Source organism: Juglans regia, chromosome 14 (genome assembly GCF_001411555.2).
Source record: "Juglans regia cultivar Chandler chromosome 14, Walnut 2.0, whole genome shotgun sequence".
NCBI classification, from domain to species: domain Eukaryota; kingdom Viridiplantae; phylum Streptophyta; class Magnoliopsida; order Fagales; family Juglandaceae; genus Juglans; species Juglans regia.
The window spans coordinates 1393922-1414247 of NC_049914.1; the positions used below are offsets into that span (position 1 = coordinate 1393922).

The 20326-nt window shown below is 36.7% G+C and overlaps 1 protein-coding gene across 1 annotated transcript in view; it reads right to left on the reverse strand.

Moving 5' to 3' along the window:
• LOC109012301 (protein unc-13 homolog) overlaps positions 1 to 17636 on the reverse strand; it is a 28493-nt gene extending 10857 nt beyond the window's left edge. The window contains exons 1-18 of the mRNA XM_018993854.2: positions 17382 to 17636; positions 17188 to 17264; positions 16882 to 16956; positions 16501 to 16676; positions 16354 to 16418; positions 15623 to 15986; positions 14832 to 14898; positions 14527 to 14680; positions 8752 to 8919; positions 8511 to 8621; positions 7216 to 7425; positions 6582 to 6683; positions 6084 to 6311; positions 3847 to 3918; positions 3546 to 3626; positions 1528 to 1710; positions 1287 to 1442; positions 701 to 793 (exon numbers count right to left, since the gene is read on the reverse strand). Of these exons, the coding sequence (XP_018849399.1) occupies positions 701 to 793; positions 1287 to 1442; positions 1528 to 1710; positions 3546 to 3626; positions 3847 to 3918; positions 6084 to 6311; positions 6582 to 6683; positions 7216 to 7425; positions 8511 to 8621; positions 8752 to 8919; positions 14527 to 14680; positions 14832 to 14898; positions 15623 to 15986; positions 16354 to 16418; positions 16501 to 16676; positions 16882 to 16889 (2238 nt within the window). The 5' untranslated portion in view covers positions 16890 to 16956; positions 17188 to 17264; positions 17382 to 17636. The remainder of the gene's footprint in view (positions 1 to 700; positions 794 to 1286; positions 1443 to 1527; positions 1711 to 3545; positions 3627 to 3846; positions 3919 to 6083; positions 6312 to 6581; positions 6684 to 7215; positions 7426 to 8510; positions 8622 to 8751; positions 8920 to 14526; positions 14681 to 14831; positions 14899 to 15622; positions 15987 to 16353; positions 16419 to 16500; positions 16677 to 16881; positions 16957 to 17187; positions 17265 to 17381) is intronic.
• Between the last annotated feature and the right edge of the window lie 2690 nt (positions 17637 to 20326).

Sequence of the window (20326 nt, forward strand, 5' to 3'; positions counted from 1 at the left end):
GATCATTTGCTTTTACATTGCGAGGTGGCCAGGACCATGTGAGATTATTTTTTTTGCAGGAATTGGATTGTCATAGGTCATGCCTCTTAGACTGGTGGATTTCCTAGCAAGCTGGAGAGGCCTACGGGGTAACTCACAAGTGGCAACAATCTAGAGAATGGTTCCTATATGTATGTGTTGGTGTATTTGGCAAGAGAGAAATGATAGATGCTTCAAAGATCGCAAGAGAACAATGGAGAAGCTTAAATTTTCCTTTTTAAATCATCGTTCTCATGGGCGGGGGCCATTGTTTGTAATGGGCTAAATGTGCATGATTTTCTTCCTTTGGTTGTAAACTCTAATTAGGTACTTCTCATGTATACTCCCTGTGTACTTTGGCTTTGCTTACTTTTATGAATAAAACTTCTTGATTATCTATAAAAAAATCAATATAATCACCATTTATAAGATGAAGTGGAAAAGGAGATTGCAAAGCAAAGCACCCAAGCTCCCCAAAAAAAAAAAAACCCATAAGGAAAAGGGAAAAAACCAGAAGAATAGGATAACAGTAAAAGCTATAAGCATAAAACATGTACAGGACAATCTCAAAAAGAAAGAAAATGGAAATACTAAGCAACATCATGTTCATTCTACTCCCAGACAAGTGGAAGCACCAAAAGGCATAATTTGGAGGTAAAATTATATGAACTCGAGCATTTACCTCTTGTTGAATGGCCCGTTCAACCCAACCTAAAATTCTCCCGAGCTGTGAATTGACCCAACGCATCACCAAGGTTCCGGATATAGATTCAATCTAAATGGAGATAAGAAAGTAAAGAAAACGATATTAAGAGGAAAAAAACAAAAGAAAAATACAAGTATCAAGAGACAAAAATAATATATGGTACGCTGAACTATCATCACACAATCTGAAGTTCAAGCATGCTAATATTGAATAGCGAACTTATATTTATATACATAATAGGCGCTATCTTAAAGTGCAAAATGTTTAGAGTGTGCATCATCAAGTGCTAATAAAAGTATGAAAGCCATTCATCTTAATACTTTCTTCATTTTCTATTTTGTGGTGGAGGATTTTTATTCATGGAGGAAAACACGAGGAAGTTATCATTCCTGAACTATGCCCAAATTGAAATGTGGATGTGCAGCATCAAAGTTCACCTATCACCCTTCTTAAAACTTCCAAGTGTTCTTGCGAATTTCACCCAACCAGAGGTTTGAATAAACTTCAGAAAGCATGAGGAAGGGAGGGAGGGAGGTCTCAGTATTTTATAAATCGAGCTCACCTCATATGGAATTAGTTTTCTACAGTAGACCTCTGCGGTCTCCTCTTCACATGAAGACATAATAAGGGCCAGTATATACTGTTCAAGGCTATCGGCTGCCGGAAATACAGATATAACATCCTCTGTCAGATGTTCAGCACCATCAAGAAAGGGTTTCTGAAATTAAGAGGTAAGCTTAAGAATTTATCAAGGACAAAGTATAAGAAGATGTTGTTATAAATTAAGTTAAATATAAGCCTACCAACTTGTTCCTATACAGCTTATGAACAAGTGATGCTGAAACAACGGCTGCATGTGCATGCCTCTGAGAGAAAACAGGCATGAACATGGTTGAATCTTTTTTCGAAAGTTTCTTGGACTCTTCTGCAAGCAATGCCAAAGGATGTCCATCTATTGAGTCTGATTTTTCAACAGTTTGCAGCATCTGTAACAAGGAAAGATGATTATTTGGAAAAAAAAAATTTGAAAGTTCATGTTCTTTATCAGAGACTGCAAAGGAAAACGAAGAAAATATCTGTTGAACTCTGAAAATCAGTTGTGAATTATATTATATGTTCATCAGCAAATACAAAAGCCTCTATAAATTAAAAGTACAAATATTAGAGTGTTAGTACAAAATTTGGATGTAGGGTCATGGAGATATTTCCCTTCTTGGTATATCAGCATGTTATATTATGGAGGCTAAGTTTTTTTAATCAGTAATTGAATATTTTATAAAAGATGCAGAAGGCATAGCTAATTAAAGAGGAAGATAATATATAAGTTATTCAATCGATTGATAAGTTTACTTCTGTATTCTCTTCCTTCTGCAGTGATGGCTACAAAACTGACTCCACCAATAATGTTGATAAACTGATACGACGATTTTTAATCTCGTCAACATAAGAAAAAGAGCTGTGATACAAGTGTGTTATAAAGATATATTTGAAGGCAAATTCTCCCCTCATTTTATTAATAATTGTTCTATGACCCCTAGGGGTTAGCTCAAGTGGTAAAGGCCTTGGGCTTAGGGGTATGCTCCCCCCATATCCAAGGTTCAAATCCCCTTGGGGGTAAACAATCTCTAGGAGCCACAACCCCTGGTGAAAAGCCAGTAATTTAACCAGTTCCGTGTAGGGAAACTTTCGAGAGTGCGGTGCACGGGACCGGGGTTTACTCTACAGGGGTGAGTCCAAAGGGCCCTGTCTTGGAGAGGTTCCCCAACATTAAAAAAAATAATAATAATAATAATAATAATTGTTCTATGTACTCATTCTACTAGTTCATCTGAACAGCTAAACAATGCACTGGAAGAAAGAAAATGTATGGTGAAAAAATGTAATGAATCATGAAGGCAAGACTGTAGATTCAAAGCTGAACCATATACAGCTAATATTATGTGCATAAAAAATTACATTAGCAAAAGAGCCAAATTATGGACAGCTGACCATTTAGCTGGATATTGCATTGAGATTGGTCAAGTCGCTGTATTTGGCCCTCAAAAACCTCCAAGTGATCACGTAAGACTGGTGGCAACATCACTATGGGGTATCAAAATTCCAAATATTCTTTTTCACTAATGTTACTCGATCAGACAGAGAGAGAGAGTGACCAAGATACAATAAAAACAGGACATTATAGTCTATTATTAATGCTCAGTTTCCTAATCCAAAGGAGGCAAATTTGGAAACAAAGAAAGACTTCCCAAAATTCTAAAGAAAGAAACTTAATAACCTATAGCATGGAACCACCTCTCAAATCAGGAGATAACTGACAGAGGAAGAAGCAAAGGTCATTAAAATCTTGCTCAAGATTTTCATCAGCTTGAACTAGCAGAGTCTAGCCTGGGTTTCAAGTTTGCTTTTTTAACAAGACAGCCACAAAAGCATGGCTTGAAATATTTTCAAACATACCTAAACAGGCAAAGCTAATCTCAGCTCAAATTTATAATAGCCATGCTAAGCATGTATGATTGGCATCAATTGGGGTTGAGCCCAAGCTTCAACAAGCAAGCAACACAGTTCTGACAGACCTATTGAGGGAAGCCAGCATAGTCAACTACTCATTTGAACACATTACACCCCAAGTGCACACAGGAATACAGTATGCGTCATGTGAAACAGAAGACTTTTATAATGGGTTAGATATGGCATAATTACAAAATTCAACAGTCTTCATGTCTTCTTGAAAGAGATCCATTTATACTAAAATTATTGAAATAACAATAATGAATCTACTAAATCAGCCATAAAATTTACTAAAATCGTGTAGAACACATACCCTGGAAAAAGCATTTTTGATGGATGATGATATGTACGATTCTATCTGATCTCGATCTGTGATGGAGATAGATTGCAATGCCTACGGGAGAATGAGCAAAAAAAATCAACATTCTCCAGATGATACTACACAAATGTATAATGCAGATTAAACAGCAACTTGTGACAGAATATAATGTGTTTTGCCAATTGTGAGGAAGTCATACACAACTCAAAACTTCCAAATTCAAGAAACCTGATCAATTGAAAATTTTACTTCAAGTGAAAAATGTTTGCTTAAAAAGAAAGGTTCTACATACTACCTCAGGTTCTTCCAAAAGAAGCCTTCGAGTAACCATTGCAACTGCGACTATATGCTCCATCATTGCCGATCTCTTCAAGGAACATTAGAAGTACATGATACTGAGTTGCAAAACTACATATATGGTAACAAAAAAGGCAGAACAGTTCTCCAGACCTCATAAATGATTAAAGTGTGTCATTCACGGTATGTAAAATATTCGGCCAAAGCAGAGGTAAGAAACAAAGACTAAGGCCTGGTTTGAATAGAGAGTTCAGATAAGATGAATTGAGATGGTTTGTGAATAGTAGTGAGATATTTGAGTTGATTCAAGATTTTCAGTGAGTTCTTTTTATAAGGTGTTAACCAACCATGGGGTCAAAGACTATCCGTGGAAAAGTATTTGGAGAGCCAAGGTGCCTAGTAAGGTTGCCTTTCTCTGCTGGCTGGCATCCCTTGGGAAAATATTAACTACAGACAACTTGAGGAAGAGAGGTTTTCAGATGGCTGAATGGTTTTTTATGTGTAAGAAGGATGGTGAATCTATTGACCATCTTTTTCTCCAATCTGAGGTGGTGACATCGTTGTAGAATGAGATTTTTGCAAGGATTGGCATTTTATGGGTGATGCCTGTGCATGTGGCGGATTCCTTTGCTTGCTGGTAAGGTATCGAGGGGAGAAGTAACAGTACTGCAGTGCTGAAGATGATCCCCCTGTGCTTACTTTGGTGTTTATGGTTAGAGAGGAATGGGAGGTGCTTTGATAATTGTGCACGTTCTGTAGGGGAACTTAGGGAGTTTTTTCTTAGTACTCTAAGCTTTTGGGTGAAGAATCATGTAAGGAATGGGAATGATTGTAATGTTTTGCTTTAGTTATATTCTGTTTTGGCTAGTAAGTAGGTGTTCTCATTTGTATACATCCTGTGTACTTGGGTTATGCCTATTTACTTGGAATAAGATTTCTCTTATTAATTATCAAAAAAAATATATTTGAGTTGAGATGAGTTAGAAATGGTTTGACTTAAAATGTTTTATGGGGTTTTCAGACATGAGAGAAAAAAAAGTTGAATAAAAATATTATAAAGTTAGAATATGGTTATAATATTATTTTTTTAATATTATTTTTGTTTTGGGATTTGAAAATGTTAAATTGTTTTTTATGTTTTGTTTAGAAGTCTGGAAAAGTTGTAATAATTAAGTAATTATTAGATGAAAAAGTTGAAGATTTGAAATTGAAAAGTGTTTGTGTTTGTGGTGGTTGGATATTGAGATGAGATGAGATTGAAGATTTTCTCTATCCAAACCAGGCCTAAGAGCTTGAAACTAAGATTTATTAAAAACGAGTTTTGCTATATATTACACCCCTATCCTGCACCTATCTCATTATGCTAATGTCGCAATGCCCAGCGATCCACATTTTCCATTAAAAAAACAAATATCTGACCAAACTTACAAAAGTGTCAGAATCAAACAAACTCATTCCTCTATTTAGAGGACACAGAAATGACTGCATGTTTTATCATGATTATTCATGCTTTTATTGATGAAAAAAGTCATGTACACAGAAATCAGAATAGACAAATTTATCCCACACTTGCATAAATAGCTATGGATAAAAAAAAAATTAAGCAACATAAAGCATATCTTTCAGTGATGAAGGCGACAGAAAGCAAAAGAGACCTTAAAACTCTTATGAAAATGAAGCTAGTCTGGAAAACTGATTCACTTTTTATACCTAAAAAAGGACAGATTGTGCATGCATGATTGAATGTATCCTGTACATCTAGCATGTGTTATATCATTTACTGCATGTGTATCATAAGATGAAGAGCTGTCAGCTGATGCCAGAAAATAGTTATATACATATCAGTTCACTGGATAAATGCATTGAATCACGTGTTGAGCACACAAAAACCTATGGAGATTTGAATATAGACACAGAACAATAAAGGGAAGACATAAGGTGACAGTTGGCCAGAAGCAACAATAAGACATGCTAGATGAATGCGCTGAAAAGATGCACCCAGAAGCAACAATAAGCCACAATAAAACAAAAAACTCTGAATCAATAAGGTATGAGCAAAAAGAGTAGGCTCATGGAGAACATGAATGCGGTGAAAAGATACACCCTTGGTAACTCATGCCTATTATGTAATGCATGCTAGGACCAGCCAGATGACATATCAAACCAGACATCCACATAAGTCCACCAACAGGATATCACTTGTAAAAAAAAAAGTCCACCAATAGGATATCATACCTCAGCAAAGTGCAGATGGTAATCTCCTAGCTGCTTTTCAGCCCATTTCTGGATGGGTGATAAAAAGGATTGCAAGAAAGACAACTCCCGAAAACCCCCTTGTTCAACTTTGGAATGCAAACCATTCAAGTGTAACCTCTCTTGTGGGCCCCGTTGTTCCTTCAATGGTATTTTCTTCAGCTGTTCCATGGCATGTCGCAAGATTCCTTGCTCGCTTGTAATAACATACTGTAATCACATTAAAAAAGTAGTAAATAACAAAAATCTGAAAACAACTAACTAAATCTGTGTGGGCATTTGCCTGAGCAGTGTGTTGCATAAATGACAACCAAAAATTACACTTTCTACAAACCAAAGAAAATCTTACTAAAAAAAACAAACTTCATAGAAAGCATTTTCAGTGTGACAGTAAAGCACTTTCTATCATAGAAGTATTGAAAAGAAATTGCATAACTTGTTAACTTGGTAATTAAAAAACTACTCTTATGAGTATTATACCTGGCGAAATAGCACCCATGCATAGCAGGTGTAATGGATGGTCTCTGTGATTCCTAAAACACGCCAGGTCGACTTCAAGAGCTCAAGAATTTCTTCCACTTCCTGGCAACAAAGATAAGCTATAGATGGTCCATCGAGCCAATTATGAAGAATGTAGCTACAGTGAATCATCATCAGATGTGTCTGTGCAGGTGGGCGTATTCTTAAAAACAATTTCTTGGAACAGAGTTAGACTCTTGTTAACTTCCCTGTGTGAAAGTTTGATAATAAATCCAAAACTTCTAAGCACATACAAAAATACTTCTTTTTTTTTTTTTATAATTAATGCAATTCAATAAAAGTGCAAAGGGCCACAACCCACGTACAGAAGGAGTATACAAAGGAAACACCCAACTAAAAGGAAGAAGAAAGAGCAAAAAGTCTTATAAGTCTTATAAGTCTAGGCAACTAAGAGATACAAAGTTGTGGTGAGGTAAAAGACATTAAGTTTTTAATAAACTAGTAAACTTTACAATCAATTTTGAACAGAAACGAATAAGAAACTAACAAAAGTATATGTAGGAAATCTGAAAATTTGAAATTTGAAAGCTTCTTCTTGGTTTTCTTGTCATCACCTAGCAAAAAAGCTACTAACCTCTGTCAGCCTTCCCTCATCTAACATGTCGAAGACACTGAGAAGAAGTTTCTCATATAATCTAACATTTAGGGGATAACCATCTATCCAGTGGCATACTTCACCAGTTAAGTCACCACGAGCTGGCCTCTCGGCAAGCAGAATGGCAATCTCTCTAAGAGATCTCAAGGCTTCTGTTCGTTGGAGCTCACCCATGGAAGGCGGAAGCGACTAAAAAGAAAAGAAAATGATCAGGATCATGATCAAAAAATGCAAAAATGGATGAAGCAGTGCTCAAATGAAAACCAATTTAAGCATAAAAAATAATTAAGTCCACAAATTGGCAGCATTTTTAATTACTATCTTTCTTACTCGAAGATTGGAAGGGAAATGAAAAATCCTCTAAAAATTTGATACAATGGTATGTGCATTTCTATTTAAGAAACAGTCTGAAATTTTCGGAAAATGGCATTAACCATTTTATGAGATATGAGATAAATGATATGGAGTCATTTACCTCATCAAAAGGAAAAAGAAAAGAAAAAAAATTCAAAGACACATAGTCATTTAAGAAAACAGCCCAGGAAAAAAAAAAAAACAAAGCAACTATGTGTAGTCATTTGAGAAAAACTGCCCAGATGCTTCACAATACGGTAAAGGCTTGATGAGTTATAAAAGTACTCACAACAAGGTTGATCATAAATCTGCATAGGTAATATTGGGCCCAATCTTGAGCATCATGATTGATAAAGTCCAATGATGCACAGTTGCCATTAAACTAAAATTTTTGAACAGAACAACTACAGAAGAAAAAGAAAATATATCCATATGGATCCCAAGGAGGAAAGCCAAAAAGAAAAGACTCTCCATTCCATTTTGTTTTTAAAAAACACCATTTGTCGCTGTTCTTCGAATTTCTTTTATCTTTTAAGACTTAGAAAAATTCCCCTTCCCTTCTTGGATTAGGGGTTCTTTCAGATCTAGAAATAGCATATCCATGACTTTACAAAACAAGCATTACGGGCCATCCAAGGAAACAAAGGTGGACCATTGAAATGGGATGGCATTTATAGATCGATGAACAAAGGAAGAGAGAGACCCAGCAGAGTCCTCAAGAATATCTGACAACCAACTACACAGCTACATAAACCATGTCTGGTTTTTACAGGTCATATCAATGGAAGTGTGCAACATATAACTTGCTGTGTTAATAGATAACTCAAAAATAAAAGAGAATACAGAGGTCAGAAAATTTAGCTTCGCCTGTTGTTAATAATGGCAAGCAAAAGTACAAAATGTGAATCAATAAAACACACCTCAGATTCCTCAATCTTTGACAATAGAATCCTCAATTCACTTGCCTTGCGCCCAGATTCCCCAAATCCCACAACAGGCTGATTAATAAGCCCTTCCTCCAAAATATTTAGCTGAAATGACAAAAAAATTGAAAAATTTTAGCATGGAGGTTAAGTATATATCACCATCCCTTTAAATTTCCTTAAAGAGAACTTATATGCCCCACAAACAGAATGAAAGGTAAAAAGGGGCAGAACCTACCTGCCTTTTCTGCCACTTTATAAAAGCCTTCTTGTCAGAAAATTCTGTGCGCGAGATACAACATAACAACTCCAGAGGAATCAATAGGGTATCCATTCTTTTTCCCGCCTTTCCCACAAGCGCATTGAGCAAGCCTTGTCTTGTTCTGATATCCATTGCCTCAGATATCTGTAGACATACATAAGAATGGAAGAAAAATCATCACAACTGCCACATATTATGATATTATCTTTCTTTATTCCCATTACTGGTGGGTGTGGCAAACCAGATTGAAAAAATATTTAGAGCATATTTGTGGGGTGGTATGGGGGACGAAAATAAATTTCATCTTGTGAGTTGACCAAGGGTGAGCTGTCCAATTGTGAATGGTGGTTTGGGGGTGCGAAATTTGAGTATTTTTCACAAGGCATTATTAGAAATGTGATTGTGGAGAGAGGTTATTGATCGGAAGTATGGATGTGATCGGGGGGATGGTGTTCTAAGGAGGGTAGGGGGTCATATGGTGTATGCATATGAAAATTTATTAGATAGGGGTGGAACATTTTTTAAAAACATCTTAAGTTTGAGGTTGGAGATGGTGCAAGAATCCCTTTTTGGTTTGATGAATGGTGTGGTGAGAGAGCTCTTTATCCTGTTTTTCTGGTTGTCTTCAGCATGGTTGGAAATCAGCAAGCTGCTGTTTCAGAGGTGTTGTGTCGTGCTAATAGGATTGTGCATTGGAATGTTATTTTCACTAGAAATGCTCAGGATTGGGAACTTGATGAGATTGTAGGTTTTTTCATCTTTTTGTATTCTGTGAAGATAGGAGGAAATGGGAGAGATCGAATGTTGTGGAAACACATGGGGAGTAATAAGTTTTCAGTTAAATCTTTTTACAAGGTGTTGACAATCCAATAGCATATCTCTTTTCCATGGAAGAGCATTTGGACGCCTTGGAAGAGCATTTACAAGGTGCTGTCTAAAGTTGCCTTTTTTACATAGACAGCTGCACTTGGGAAGATTTTGACGGTTGATAATCTAAGGAAATGTGGTATGATTGTTATGGAGCGGTGCTTCATGTGTAAGAAGAATGGGGAATCGATTAATCATTTACTTTTACATTGTGAGGTGGCTAGGGAGTTATGGGTTGGCATTCTTAGTAGAGCTGGGCTGAGTTGGGTTATGCCAAAGAGTGGTGGATCTACTAACATGCTAGAATAGGCATCATCATAGCTCTCAACTGGCAGCGGCATGGAGGATGATTCCTTTGTGCTTAATGTGGTGTTTATGGACGGAAATGAATGGCAGGTGCTTTGACAATAAGAAGCGAGCAATGTAGGAAATCTGAACTTTCTTTGTGTCTTCTCTTTTTCAGTGGTTTTCTGCTATTGTACTCAAGGGAGGGAATATTCATGAGTTTTTGTTTTCTTTTCAGCTTTCTAGAATGTAATTAGGTGTCTCATTTTATATCTTTTATGTGTACATGGACTTCACCTAGTTTCATTCGATCAATAAAGATTCTTATAAAAAAAAAAAAACTGCCACAAACCCAAAGAAAATTAATTTGATTGACAGAATTGCACGTATTTGCACAATGAATTATATAAGAGAACCAGCATGGACAATGAAAACCCTCTAGCTAACACTACATCTATCCAGGCTGACAACCAGTGACTCCCAAAAATAATCGCTTGCCTTTTCTTTTGAGATGTCAAAGAATCACAGGATATCTTCAGTTTAGCAAGCCTCTTGGATTGTCCGAGATGGTTCCAAGATGGTTCTTTTGGTAAGTCCTAAAGAGTTTCTTTTGGTAAGTCCGAGATGGTTCCGGTCGGTGCGGTCTCAAATATCCTAGTTTAGCAAGCCTCTTGGATTGTAAGGTGTCCTCTTTGCTAATGAAATATTTGGGCCTTCCGTTGGGAGCAACTTTCAATGCTAGAGCTATGGGATGGGGTGGTGGAGAAGTTAGAGAAAAGATTGGCTGGTTGAAACGGGTGTATTTATCAAAAGAGGGCCGCCTCACCCTTATAAAGAGTACTCTCACTAACCTCCCCACATATTTTTTATCTCTGTTTCCTATGCCTGCAGAGGTGGTGAATAGGATTGAGAAAGTCTTTAGGGCGTTCTTATGGGGGGGCATGAGGGAGGAGAAGAAAATTCATCTGGTTAGATGGAAGACAGTATGTGCCCCAGTTGTGTATGTGGGGTTGGGAGAAGAACTTTTAATAAAGTTTTATTGGAGAAATAGCTATGAAGATATCACTCAGAGAGAGGATCATTGTGGAAGGAAATTATCGACGCTAGATATGGTGCTGGCTGCCACCCACCCTTACCGGCGAGAGACACAGCACAGTCGTCACAAATAAAGCCGATGGACCTAGGTGAACTCGCTGAGGGCCGTCTGGTGTCGGTCCACCCTCCGGCAACCTAGATCTCGTTGTGTCATCTCTCAGAGCACTTCGGCGATCCTCCCGACAACTCCGTTGGTCGTGCCGTTAACACAGACCGAGTCGATGCTCTCTGGCGAGTCTTCTGGGAGTACTCCGGCATCAAGCTTTGTGTTTGAAGTTGTTGGTCTTCAACAGTGGTCCTTACCCGTGTATCTGTGTAGTAGATTTCTGATCTAGTCTCAATTTGATGAAGAATGGCTGTTGAAGGAAGGGAGTTCGTCAGTATAGGTTCTTCTATGGTGTTAGTCATAGAATCTAAATCCTTTACTCTGGTGAAAGAGGGGCGTACGTTGGCCATTACTGAAAGGGGTCGAAGGGTGATTTCTAAGTTGGTTTTGGGTTCAACAACAGTGCAGTGACTAGTTAAGGCCATGCAAGCGTGCACAAAGGATGAAAAACAATATTTTTTTCTCCACTATCCGAGAAGGTAGACATAGTTTCACGGCGCACCGCTGCTCAAATGCTTGAGGACATTATATGGCGGTAGAAGAGTATGGTGGTGGTGGTGGAGGTGGGAGGAGGAATTTTATTTTCATTCCTGAGGAGGGGGGCAGTGGTTGGAGAAGGATGGGGGAGGTGCTGCGTGACTTTTCCTTCGACAAGAGAGGGAGCGACGGTTTGGAATGACAAAGTGCTGGAGGACGTGGCTCTACTAGGGAGTCGGCTATGTCGGTGGCGTGTCAGTGAAGGAAAACTTGCAAGTGCACAAAGATCCTAGTACATCCTCAGTGACGAGGCGATCCTATGCGACAGCTCTAAAGACGGGTCATGCTACGGGAGTTCAAAGTGAAGGGGATCTGCAAATCAAGTCTCAGGACCAGTTTGTTAAGATGTACAATTTCTTAAAGGAGATGGAAACCCAACTTGTCGAGCTGAAGGCAGCGATAGCTTTCTTGTCTCTGAAAATAGGTCGGCTTTCAGTTGGAGGCAACAAGGTTGTAAGAAACAAGATAGGCCTAAATCATTTAAACCCAATTAAAGGAAAACGGAAGATCGGATTTGGCTCTGTCCCTATTTCTAAATCCAAGAGAGTATGGCGGGTCAAAAGGAAATCCGGATTGTTTGAAGCAAGGTCTATATCGGGTATCGGCGTAGAGACATCAGTAATGGAATGTTATTCGCTTGATGTAACACAGGATAGACCGATAATCGGTACTACACCCTTGGTCCCCGAAGCTCCCTCGTCAGAGTTGAAGGAAAATAGTGTGCCTATGTCTGAAGGAGATGTAGGAACCCCAGAGGTGAAGGGACTTGTTGTCACCCCAGAATCTCCAATGGGGACCATGATATCATTGGAGCGAACCAATGGAGTTGCTGGAGAACCAAAGGGTTTGAGGTTGGTGCCTAGTGTAGATGAATGTCTAGAGTCGGGAGTGCAATTGGATACTGTGTCTGGGGATAACCTTGCTCCCTTGGTGTCTCTTCCACCAATAGTGGACTGGATTCTGCCTAAAGTTAACGAGATTCAGCAGTTTGTGGGAATTTCACATGGAGGATGTGAAGACCAATTCAATGAACTAATCACTGCAATTGAGGCAAGCCATGCGCTTGAAACAAAGTTTCAAGAAAAGTAGGGCGCCTTTCTTAGGCAATCAACTACGACGCTAAGGGTGGTAGCTCAACTAAAGGAAAGTCTAAAGGGAGGACATTGTGAAGACGGGGAATCAAGGGTTTGGGGTTGGGTGTTCGGGTAGAGTTTTAGTTCTACGAGAAACAAGGGTTGGGGACCAGTCTAATGTATTTTGGGTTGTTCTTTTCATGGGCTTTTTAGGTCATTTTGGGCAAGGTTTTTCTTGTATACATTTAGTGTATTTGGTTTCTCCTTTGATATATAATATTTTTTACTTATAAAAAAAAAAAGAAAGATATGGTGCTGCTCAGGATGGTTGGTGCTCCAACGAAGTGAGACAAGCCGGAGAGGGCAACGAATCAGTTTTTGGCGAGATGTGTGGTGTGGAGATCACGCATTGGAAAGGGCTTTTCGAGCTCTCTATCGTATTGCAGTTAATAGGGAGGCTTCAGTGGCGGATATGCGGTTATTTTCTCATGGTTCTCATCATTGGAATATTCTTTTTAATAGGGATTTTCATGATTGGGAATTATCTATTGTTTCAGACTTTTTCAGCCTACTATATTCCACGGGGACTCCTACGGCATAGCGTGATAGATTGAAGTGGAGGTCTAATAATCACAAGAAATGTACAGTTAAGTCATATTATAACATTTTGACAACACAGGATCATACTCCGTTCCCCTGGAAGAATATTTGGAGGTCTCGTGTGCTTTCTAAATTAGCATTTTTTGTATGGAATGCCGCTTTTGGGAAGATCTTGACCACAGACAATCTGAGGAAGAGAGGAGGTGTAGTGATGGATTGGTGTTATATGTATAAAAAATAATGGAGAATCTGTGGATCATCTCTTACTACATTGTGAGGAAGCAAGGGTGTTGTGGGATGAGATCTTTCAAAAGGTTGAAGTTGCTTAGGTTATGCCCTTGGGGGTGGTGGATTTGTTGGGTTGTTGGAGAAATATGCAAGGCTGTCGTCAAGTGGCAGCAGTGTGGAAGATGATTCCGTTGTGCATCATGTGATGTATTTGGACAAAAATGAATGTGCGCTGCTTTGAAGATAAGAAACGCACAATGGCAGAGCTGAATAATTTTTTTCTCCACACTTTAATGCTTTGGTTTTCTGGTATTGTATTAAATGGGGACAATGTTCATGATTTCTTATCTTTAATTTATCGCTCTTAGAATGTATTTAGGTCTACTTTTGTATACTTCCTGTGTACATTGGTTATGCCTATTTTATTCATATCAATAATATTTATCTCCTACTTATAAAAAAAAAATTGAAAAGATAAAAACAAATTAGAAGAGTGATTAAAGGATTATAAAGTCCACAGGATATAAAGAGGGGAAAGGGAAAGAGAAAAGGAAATGAATTTTGATGCAATTCTTTAGCTATCTATGCCATTAAAGGATTAATTGAAGCGGCCTTGACATCGAATTTGTATATTCATCACAATATCTACATCATCACATAAAAGGATTTGAACTCCAATAATTTCTCTTTTTCTGAAACATACTACTGTGTCTAACTTTCAGATATCACTATTTGAATTCCCATAGTATTATGGTCCACAATCACCTTTTTATTTCTCAATCCCCTGGAATAATATGTATATATGCGCGCTAAAGCATTTGCTAACAGCATACTCCATATAGAATTCTTATAGGGGGCTGTAAGGCATGATATGTAATTGGCAGTTCTGACAGTCAGAATAGAGAAAAGGAGTAGAGATGTGAAATCCTATATCCGAGAAGACTTTTGTTTCTTAAATACCTCCATCTGGACACGCATGGTCTCCAACAAGCCGACCAATCCAGGTGCACGTTGTGACTGCATGACAACATTTTCACTTCTACTACGTCCAAGCTTTCTCATCAACTTGGACCTTTTATCTTTCTTTTTCTCCTTTGATGGTACAATGAGACCCCTGTTTACATAAAATAATAAAAATAGAAAGGGCAAAGGGTGGAGAAGGTAGAAATCATAAACAAAGTATGAGACAAAGTCCAATGATAAGCCTTCAATGATCTAACAGAAGCAGAACAATCTGCAAGCCAAACAAGATAATAGAAGCATACCCTGTGGCCCCAGCACATGCCAAAAGGACTTCATATGCAGTTTCACGGAGGTCATCATCAGTGATTCCTGAAAGCAGCAAAAGTAAGAATGTTATTGACAACCATTTCGTGCATTTTAGCTCTTCCTTCATGCCAAGGTCCATAGAAAAATCATCCCAAAAATGCAGTTTTGACTCTTGATCAACTTGTTACTCAAGGCAACTGACCATAAAGAAGAAGATGGCATTTAGATAATCACATGATTCAACTTTGAAAGGGCAATCCATTATATGTAACTTTCTCTTGTTATTTCCATTATTATCATAAACATAATCCCATTACTGCTTTGGTACAACAGTAAATACCCATTGTTTTCTATTAAGGTGTTTCTCTTGTATCCTTGGGTTATGCCTATTGTTTTTTTATTAATAAAACATACTGATTACTTTTTAAAAAAAAAAAATATAGCAACACTGTCATAACAAAAATAATGTTAAAGAAAAAGAATTACTTTTTTTTTTGTTTTGGTTGAACTAAGTACTTTAGACATATCCCAACTACCCCTTTACTCACAAGAGCTATCAGTAAAGTGTTAGAAATTAATTAGACTAATTAAAAAGTAGCAACTGCCGTACGCAAATGAGAATGAATTTGGGTCTGGATGTCGGTCTTCAACACTGACAATTTATGCTTACTATGCATAGTTTGTACCATTAGCCTCCAGTAATTATATGGACTTTCTTAAAAGCATGGGTTAAACTGCAAATAACCTATCCTCCCACCATATTAAACTAGATCATAATCCTTTTTACCTGTTGCAAAAGAAGGCAATTTAAGTGCAAGATCAGAAGCATCATTTGTGTTCCTCCTTGAAGTTCTGAGACTATCAACCTTTTCAGCATCATCATCATCCTCAAAATCTTCGATATCATCTACAGTCAGTTCTTGAACCTGCGTAGAGTTAAAAGACTCGGATCTTGACACATTTGACACAATCGAAGATGGTGCAAAAGTCGGAGCTAGTGTGGAAACAGGAGCTGGTGTGGAAACGGGGGATGGTGTGTAAACAGGAGGTGGCGTGAAAGCAGGAGCAGGTGGCGGTGCTCGTTTAGGAGGTGAACCTGAAGATTCAGGATTTGTAACCAAATAAAAGTCACCAGCAGAACCTGTATTACCCTGGTAAAGGCACAATAATTAAAGTTTAAAATTACCGGCAAGAATAAGATACACTGAAATGCTTATGAACTAATTAAGCAATATTACATGTAGGCACAGACTATTGTCGGCAGAATTTCCTTTTGGAATATACATCACAGCCAAAAGATGTGAAAAAAAATTGCAGCCCACATAAAATCTTAGAAGATAGAGATTACTAATACACGTAATGAGAGAAAATGTTCGCTATATTAGTCAGAGAGCACACTTGTGCATGTGTGATGCAAATAATTGGCCTTGGTGCATGTGCACATTTGTATGCACCAACATGATTATTCTAAAACCAATCAACAGTGTGATTAACTGTGCACAGTGAGTAGAGGCATACAATTTGGGGTAAGCCAGTGTGATCATGATAATCTCTAATAGCTTCTGATAGGTCCAGCATTCCACCTGCATTGACAAAGGGTCTTTAGAGTGACAAATTCTAACAAAAATAAAAACCAAATGCACATGAGAGAACACGTTTAGCCACCTTTTTTAGCACAATTGAGGACATAATCGACACTAACTTGATCAAGATCCACATCATCTAGTGTAACTGCACCAGGAGGCATCACAACTTTCTTTATCAGACTACCAGAAAGTATAAAATCAAGAAGTATCCGCCTGTCCCGCCTGTATCTTTGTAGAAGCTCGACAGCATTTTCCCTAGGATTAAAAAGTCATAATTCATTAGTATGATAGGCAGGCATCATACAAATGCAGACGGACAGACATGTGAATGTATGTGGTGTGTGTGCACGCACAGTACGTTCTTCCTATTGAGTACGCCTCTATAGGTATTCATAAACAAACTTGTGTGGGGGCGAGTTTTTGGATTGAGAGAGAATATTCATAATAGAGAGATACATACTCATCCATGGCAAACTAAACAGCAACTAGTAGACCGCCACGGCCTTCAGTTCCGCAATAATGTGATCTCTAAAACCTGAGCATAATTTTGAAACAAAGATTAATTTGAAAACATACACATAGAACTTATTGCCATTGCATTCTGGCATTTAGCTGATCTGAATAATCAGATGATACTCGACTCCAACAGTTTCCGATACGGCAAGTTGACGTCCACTGGAAAAGCAAGTAATAGTTTCCGCTATATTCTCTGTTTGGTAAGTAAAAAGCCGGAATTAAAAAAAGAGATCTCGAGTTAAGTAAAAACCTCATTTATTTCCGTATCGTAACCCGAGATCTGATATCTTTTTCTTCGGCTGAAATTTATTAGCGACCAAACAGAGCCTAAAACACGAGCCGAACAAAGTCAGAAGCAGAAATTCAAGAACCAAGAGATCTCGAACTCGAAACAAATATTAGATAAAAAAATTTAAAGAAATGGAAATGTGAACTTCAATGGACCTCGTGCAATTAACGCGGTGCTTTGATTGAAGGATTGGACGAAGTGCAGAGAAATGAAATTCAAATTTAACTGAAGCCGGAGGCACGGAGAGTCAAACTTCAATGGCGGGAATGGGAGTAGAATTTAGAATAGAAGAACAGAAGCGAAACGGTTCACATTGAGTACTGCTAACTGCTCTGAGCGAACCCGGTAACCAGCTCTCACGGTGGGGAGAGAGAGAGAGAGAGAGAGAGAGAGGAGAAAATCTGAGTGGAAGGGATTGACAATTAATTCAGATCTAATTTTATTTTTTATTTTAAGTTTTGTAACTTGGAATTTAGTAATTTACCGAGGGAGGTAAATACCAATGAATAATTGTATTTGTTATCTCCTCATATAATACACCGAATTTTTTTAATTTGTTTTTTCTCATAATAAATATATATTATATAAATTATGAATAGAACAATTTAATTAATTTAATAAAAATTAAATTAAACTAAATTAAAATATTAAAATATATAAAATATATGACGTAGAATGAGAAGTAACATTTCTTAATACCAATATATGATTATAAATTTATGAGTAATATTATATATAATTAAAAAGTACGTACAAATGTTTTGAAAAAAAATATGTTTTATTATTAAAAAAATTAATTTTTTTATGTAAATTTTATATTTATTTATTTTTAAAAAAAAATTATATAGTATTTACGTGATTGTAAATATAATTTTTATAAATTTATATAAATATTCACGCACTTTTTTTGCATGGTATGTATAGAATTTTAAGAAAAATATTTTATTGATAAATTAAAAGTAATTTTTAATGATTTGGTACAAAGATAAATTAAAAGTAATTTTTAATGATTTGGTACAAAAATATATTAAAAGTATCTATATAGTACTCTAATCACGAGAGGAGGCCTTCAAAAAAAAACAAATTACAAGAGGAGGGAACTGGGATGGACGTGTCTTCTTTTGAAATGCTGGAATTTGCTAGAATTTCATTTATAATATATTTTGAGTTTTAAAATTTTATCACATCATACGATATAAGTATTTTGGTTTATAAATTTTTTTTTTCAAATTATCTAATAAATTTTTTTTCCATTATTTAAAAATATAAATGCATTTTTCATACGTCTCAATATATTGGAGTTTGGACATTTTGTGACGACGTTTAGAAGGAGAAATAATATTTACATTTTTATAATATGTGAGTCACGCCTACTTCTTTTAAAAAAGTAGATGTAGTTGAAACTTATATAAAAAAATTATTTGTAAGTCTCACATTTTTTAAAATGAGTATGCAAAACTTACATACTCTAAAACGTATCTAATAACAATTATTCTATATACAGTCATTATATATAATCGATGCGCAATTGTTGATGCCACGCTAATTTTTTTTTCCCCTTAAAAAAAAAAAGACATAGAAGCAAAAGAGGAAAAGAAGCCCGCCATAAACCGAAATAGGAAAGAAAGAAGAAAAAACTCACTAAAATAGAGCTCAGCATCGTTTGGATCTTCGTCTTTCCGCTCGTCCAGCATCTGGATTTTCATCTTCGAGCCATATAGAGCCATCCTCCAAGGAGAAATTCAAAGAAATGGAAATAGGTCTTCATCTTCGAGGGAGAGAACACACAAAGAGTGAGAGAAATGGAATGAAGGAGAGTCAGATATATGAGAAAATGCAAAGAGGGAGTGAAACAGTGCGTTTTTATTTTTTCACGTCAAACACGTTTGCCCTGCGCTTGCACTAAGTGACCACCTATAGCTTTTTTCATCTAATAATACCCATCGACAAAATTGCGCTGCTTGCTTAGCTTATTTATCATATATAGTATTGTGTTTTAATAAACAAGTATGGATAATAAGATACCTATAATTATTTTACAATTTATCAATATAATTACATTGCTTTATTAAAAATAAATTTAAAATTTACAATCTACCCAATTTCATTTAAGATTTTAAAATAATTGTGAGGTAATTATAATTTGATTGTTTTCCAACGGACAAATAGGTCTTGTGCAATAGACTTCTATGATCTATGGATTAATGTGAGAAGGAAATTGAAGAAAGAGGACTGTGAGGGGATGGCAGCTCTAGTGAAGGGGATTGGCCTGAAAACATCTCATTTCATCTAATTATTATAATTTTTCTAACTTTTAATACAAGATAAAATAAACAATTTAATTTTTTTAAATCTTAAAATAAAATAATATTAAAAAATATATTATAACAATATTTTATTCAACTTTTTAATTTTAATCTCATTTCATCTGCAAAAACAAACCAGTAGTTAGTTTAGGAGGAACCGCTCTCTTTTGAGAATAGATTCACTAGTCCAAGATTAGTTGTGAGGTCTGCTCTATAAAGTATGGAAACTTACAGGAAAGCACAAGACTTCAAAGATGAGCAAAAAGCTACTAGGGAGGGCACGAATTTCATCCCATCACATTGACACATATGTAGTGAAAGCAAATTTTGATGCTGCAGTGGAAAAAAAAAAAAATCAAAAAATTGGTATTGGAGCGGTATTAAGAGATTGGGAATAAGAGCTCTTAGTTTTTGTATGTGATAAAAAGAGTGAGGTTTCGAATCCAATCATAGCAAAATGACTGACTTTATGGAAAGCTATGGAGGCATGCTTTGAGTCAGGGTGTCGCAAAGTTATTTTGGAGGGTGATGCTTTGATGGTGATTAAGGCAGTTCAAAGTGAAGAGCAATGTTTTGCCGGGTATGGTCGACTCGTGGAAGACTTGCAGCAGGTAGTAACAACATATCCAGACTGGTTGTTAAGTTTTACTCCAAGGGAAGGGAATCAGAAAAATGACACCTAAATAATGAAAAGAATCATGCGTTCTTTCAAATTTAGATTTGAATCATAATTTAGATTTCAGTCACATCTAATAAATCTTAAATGATTAATACTAATAATTTAAGATGAATTT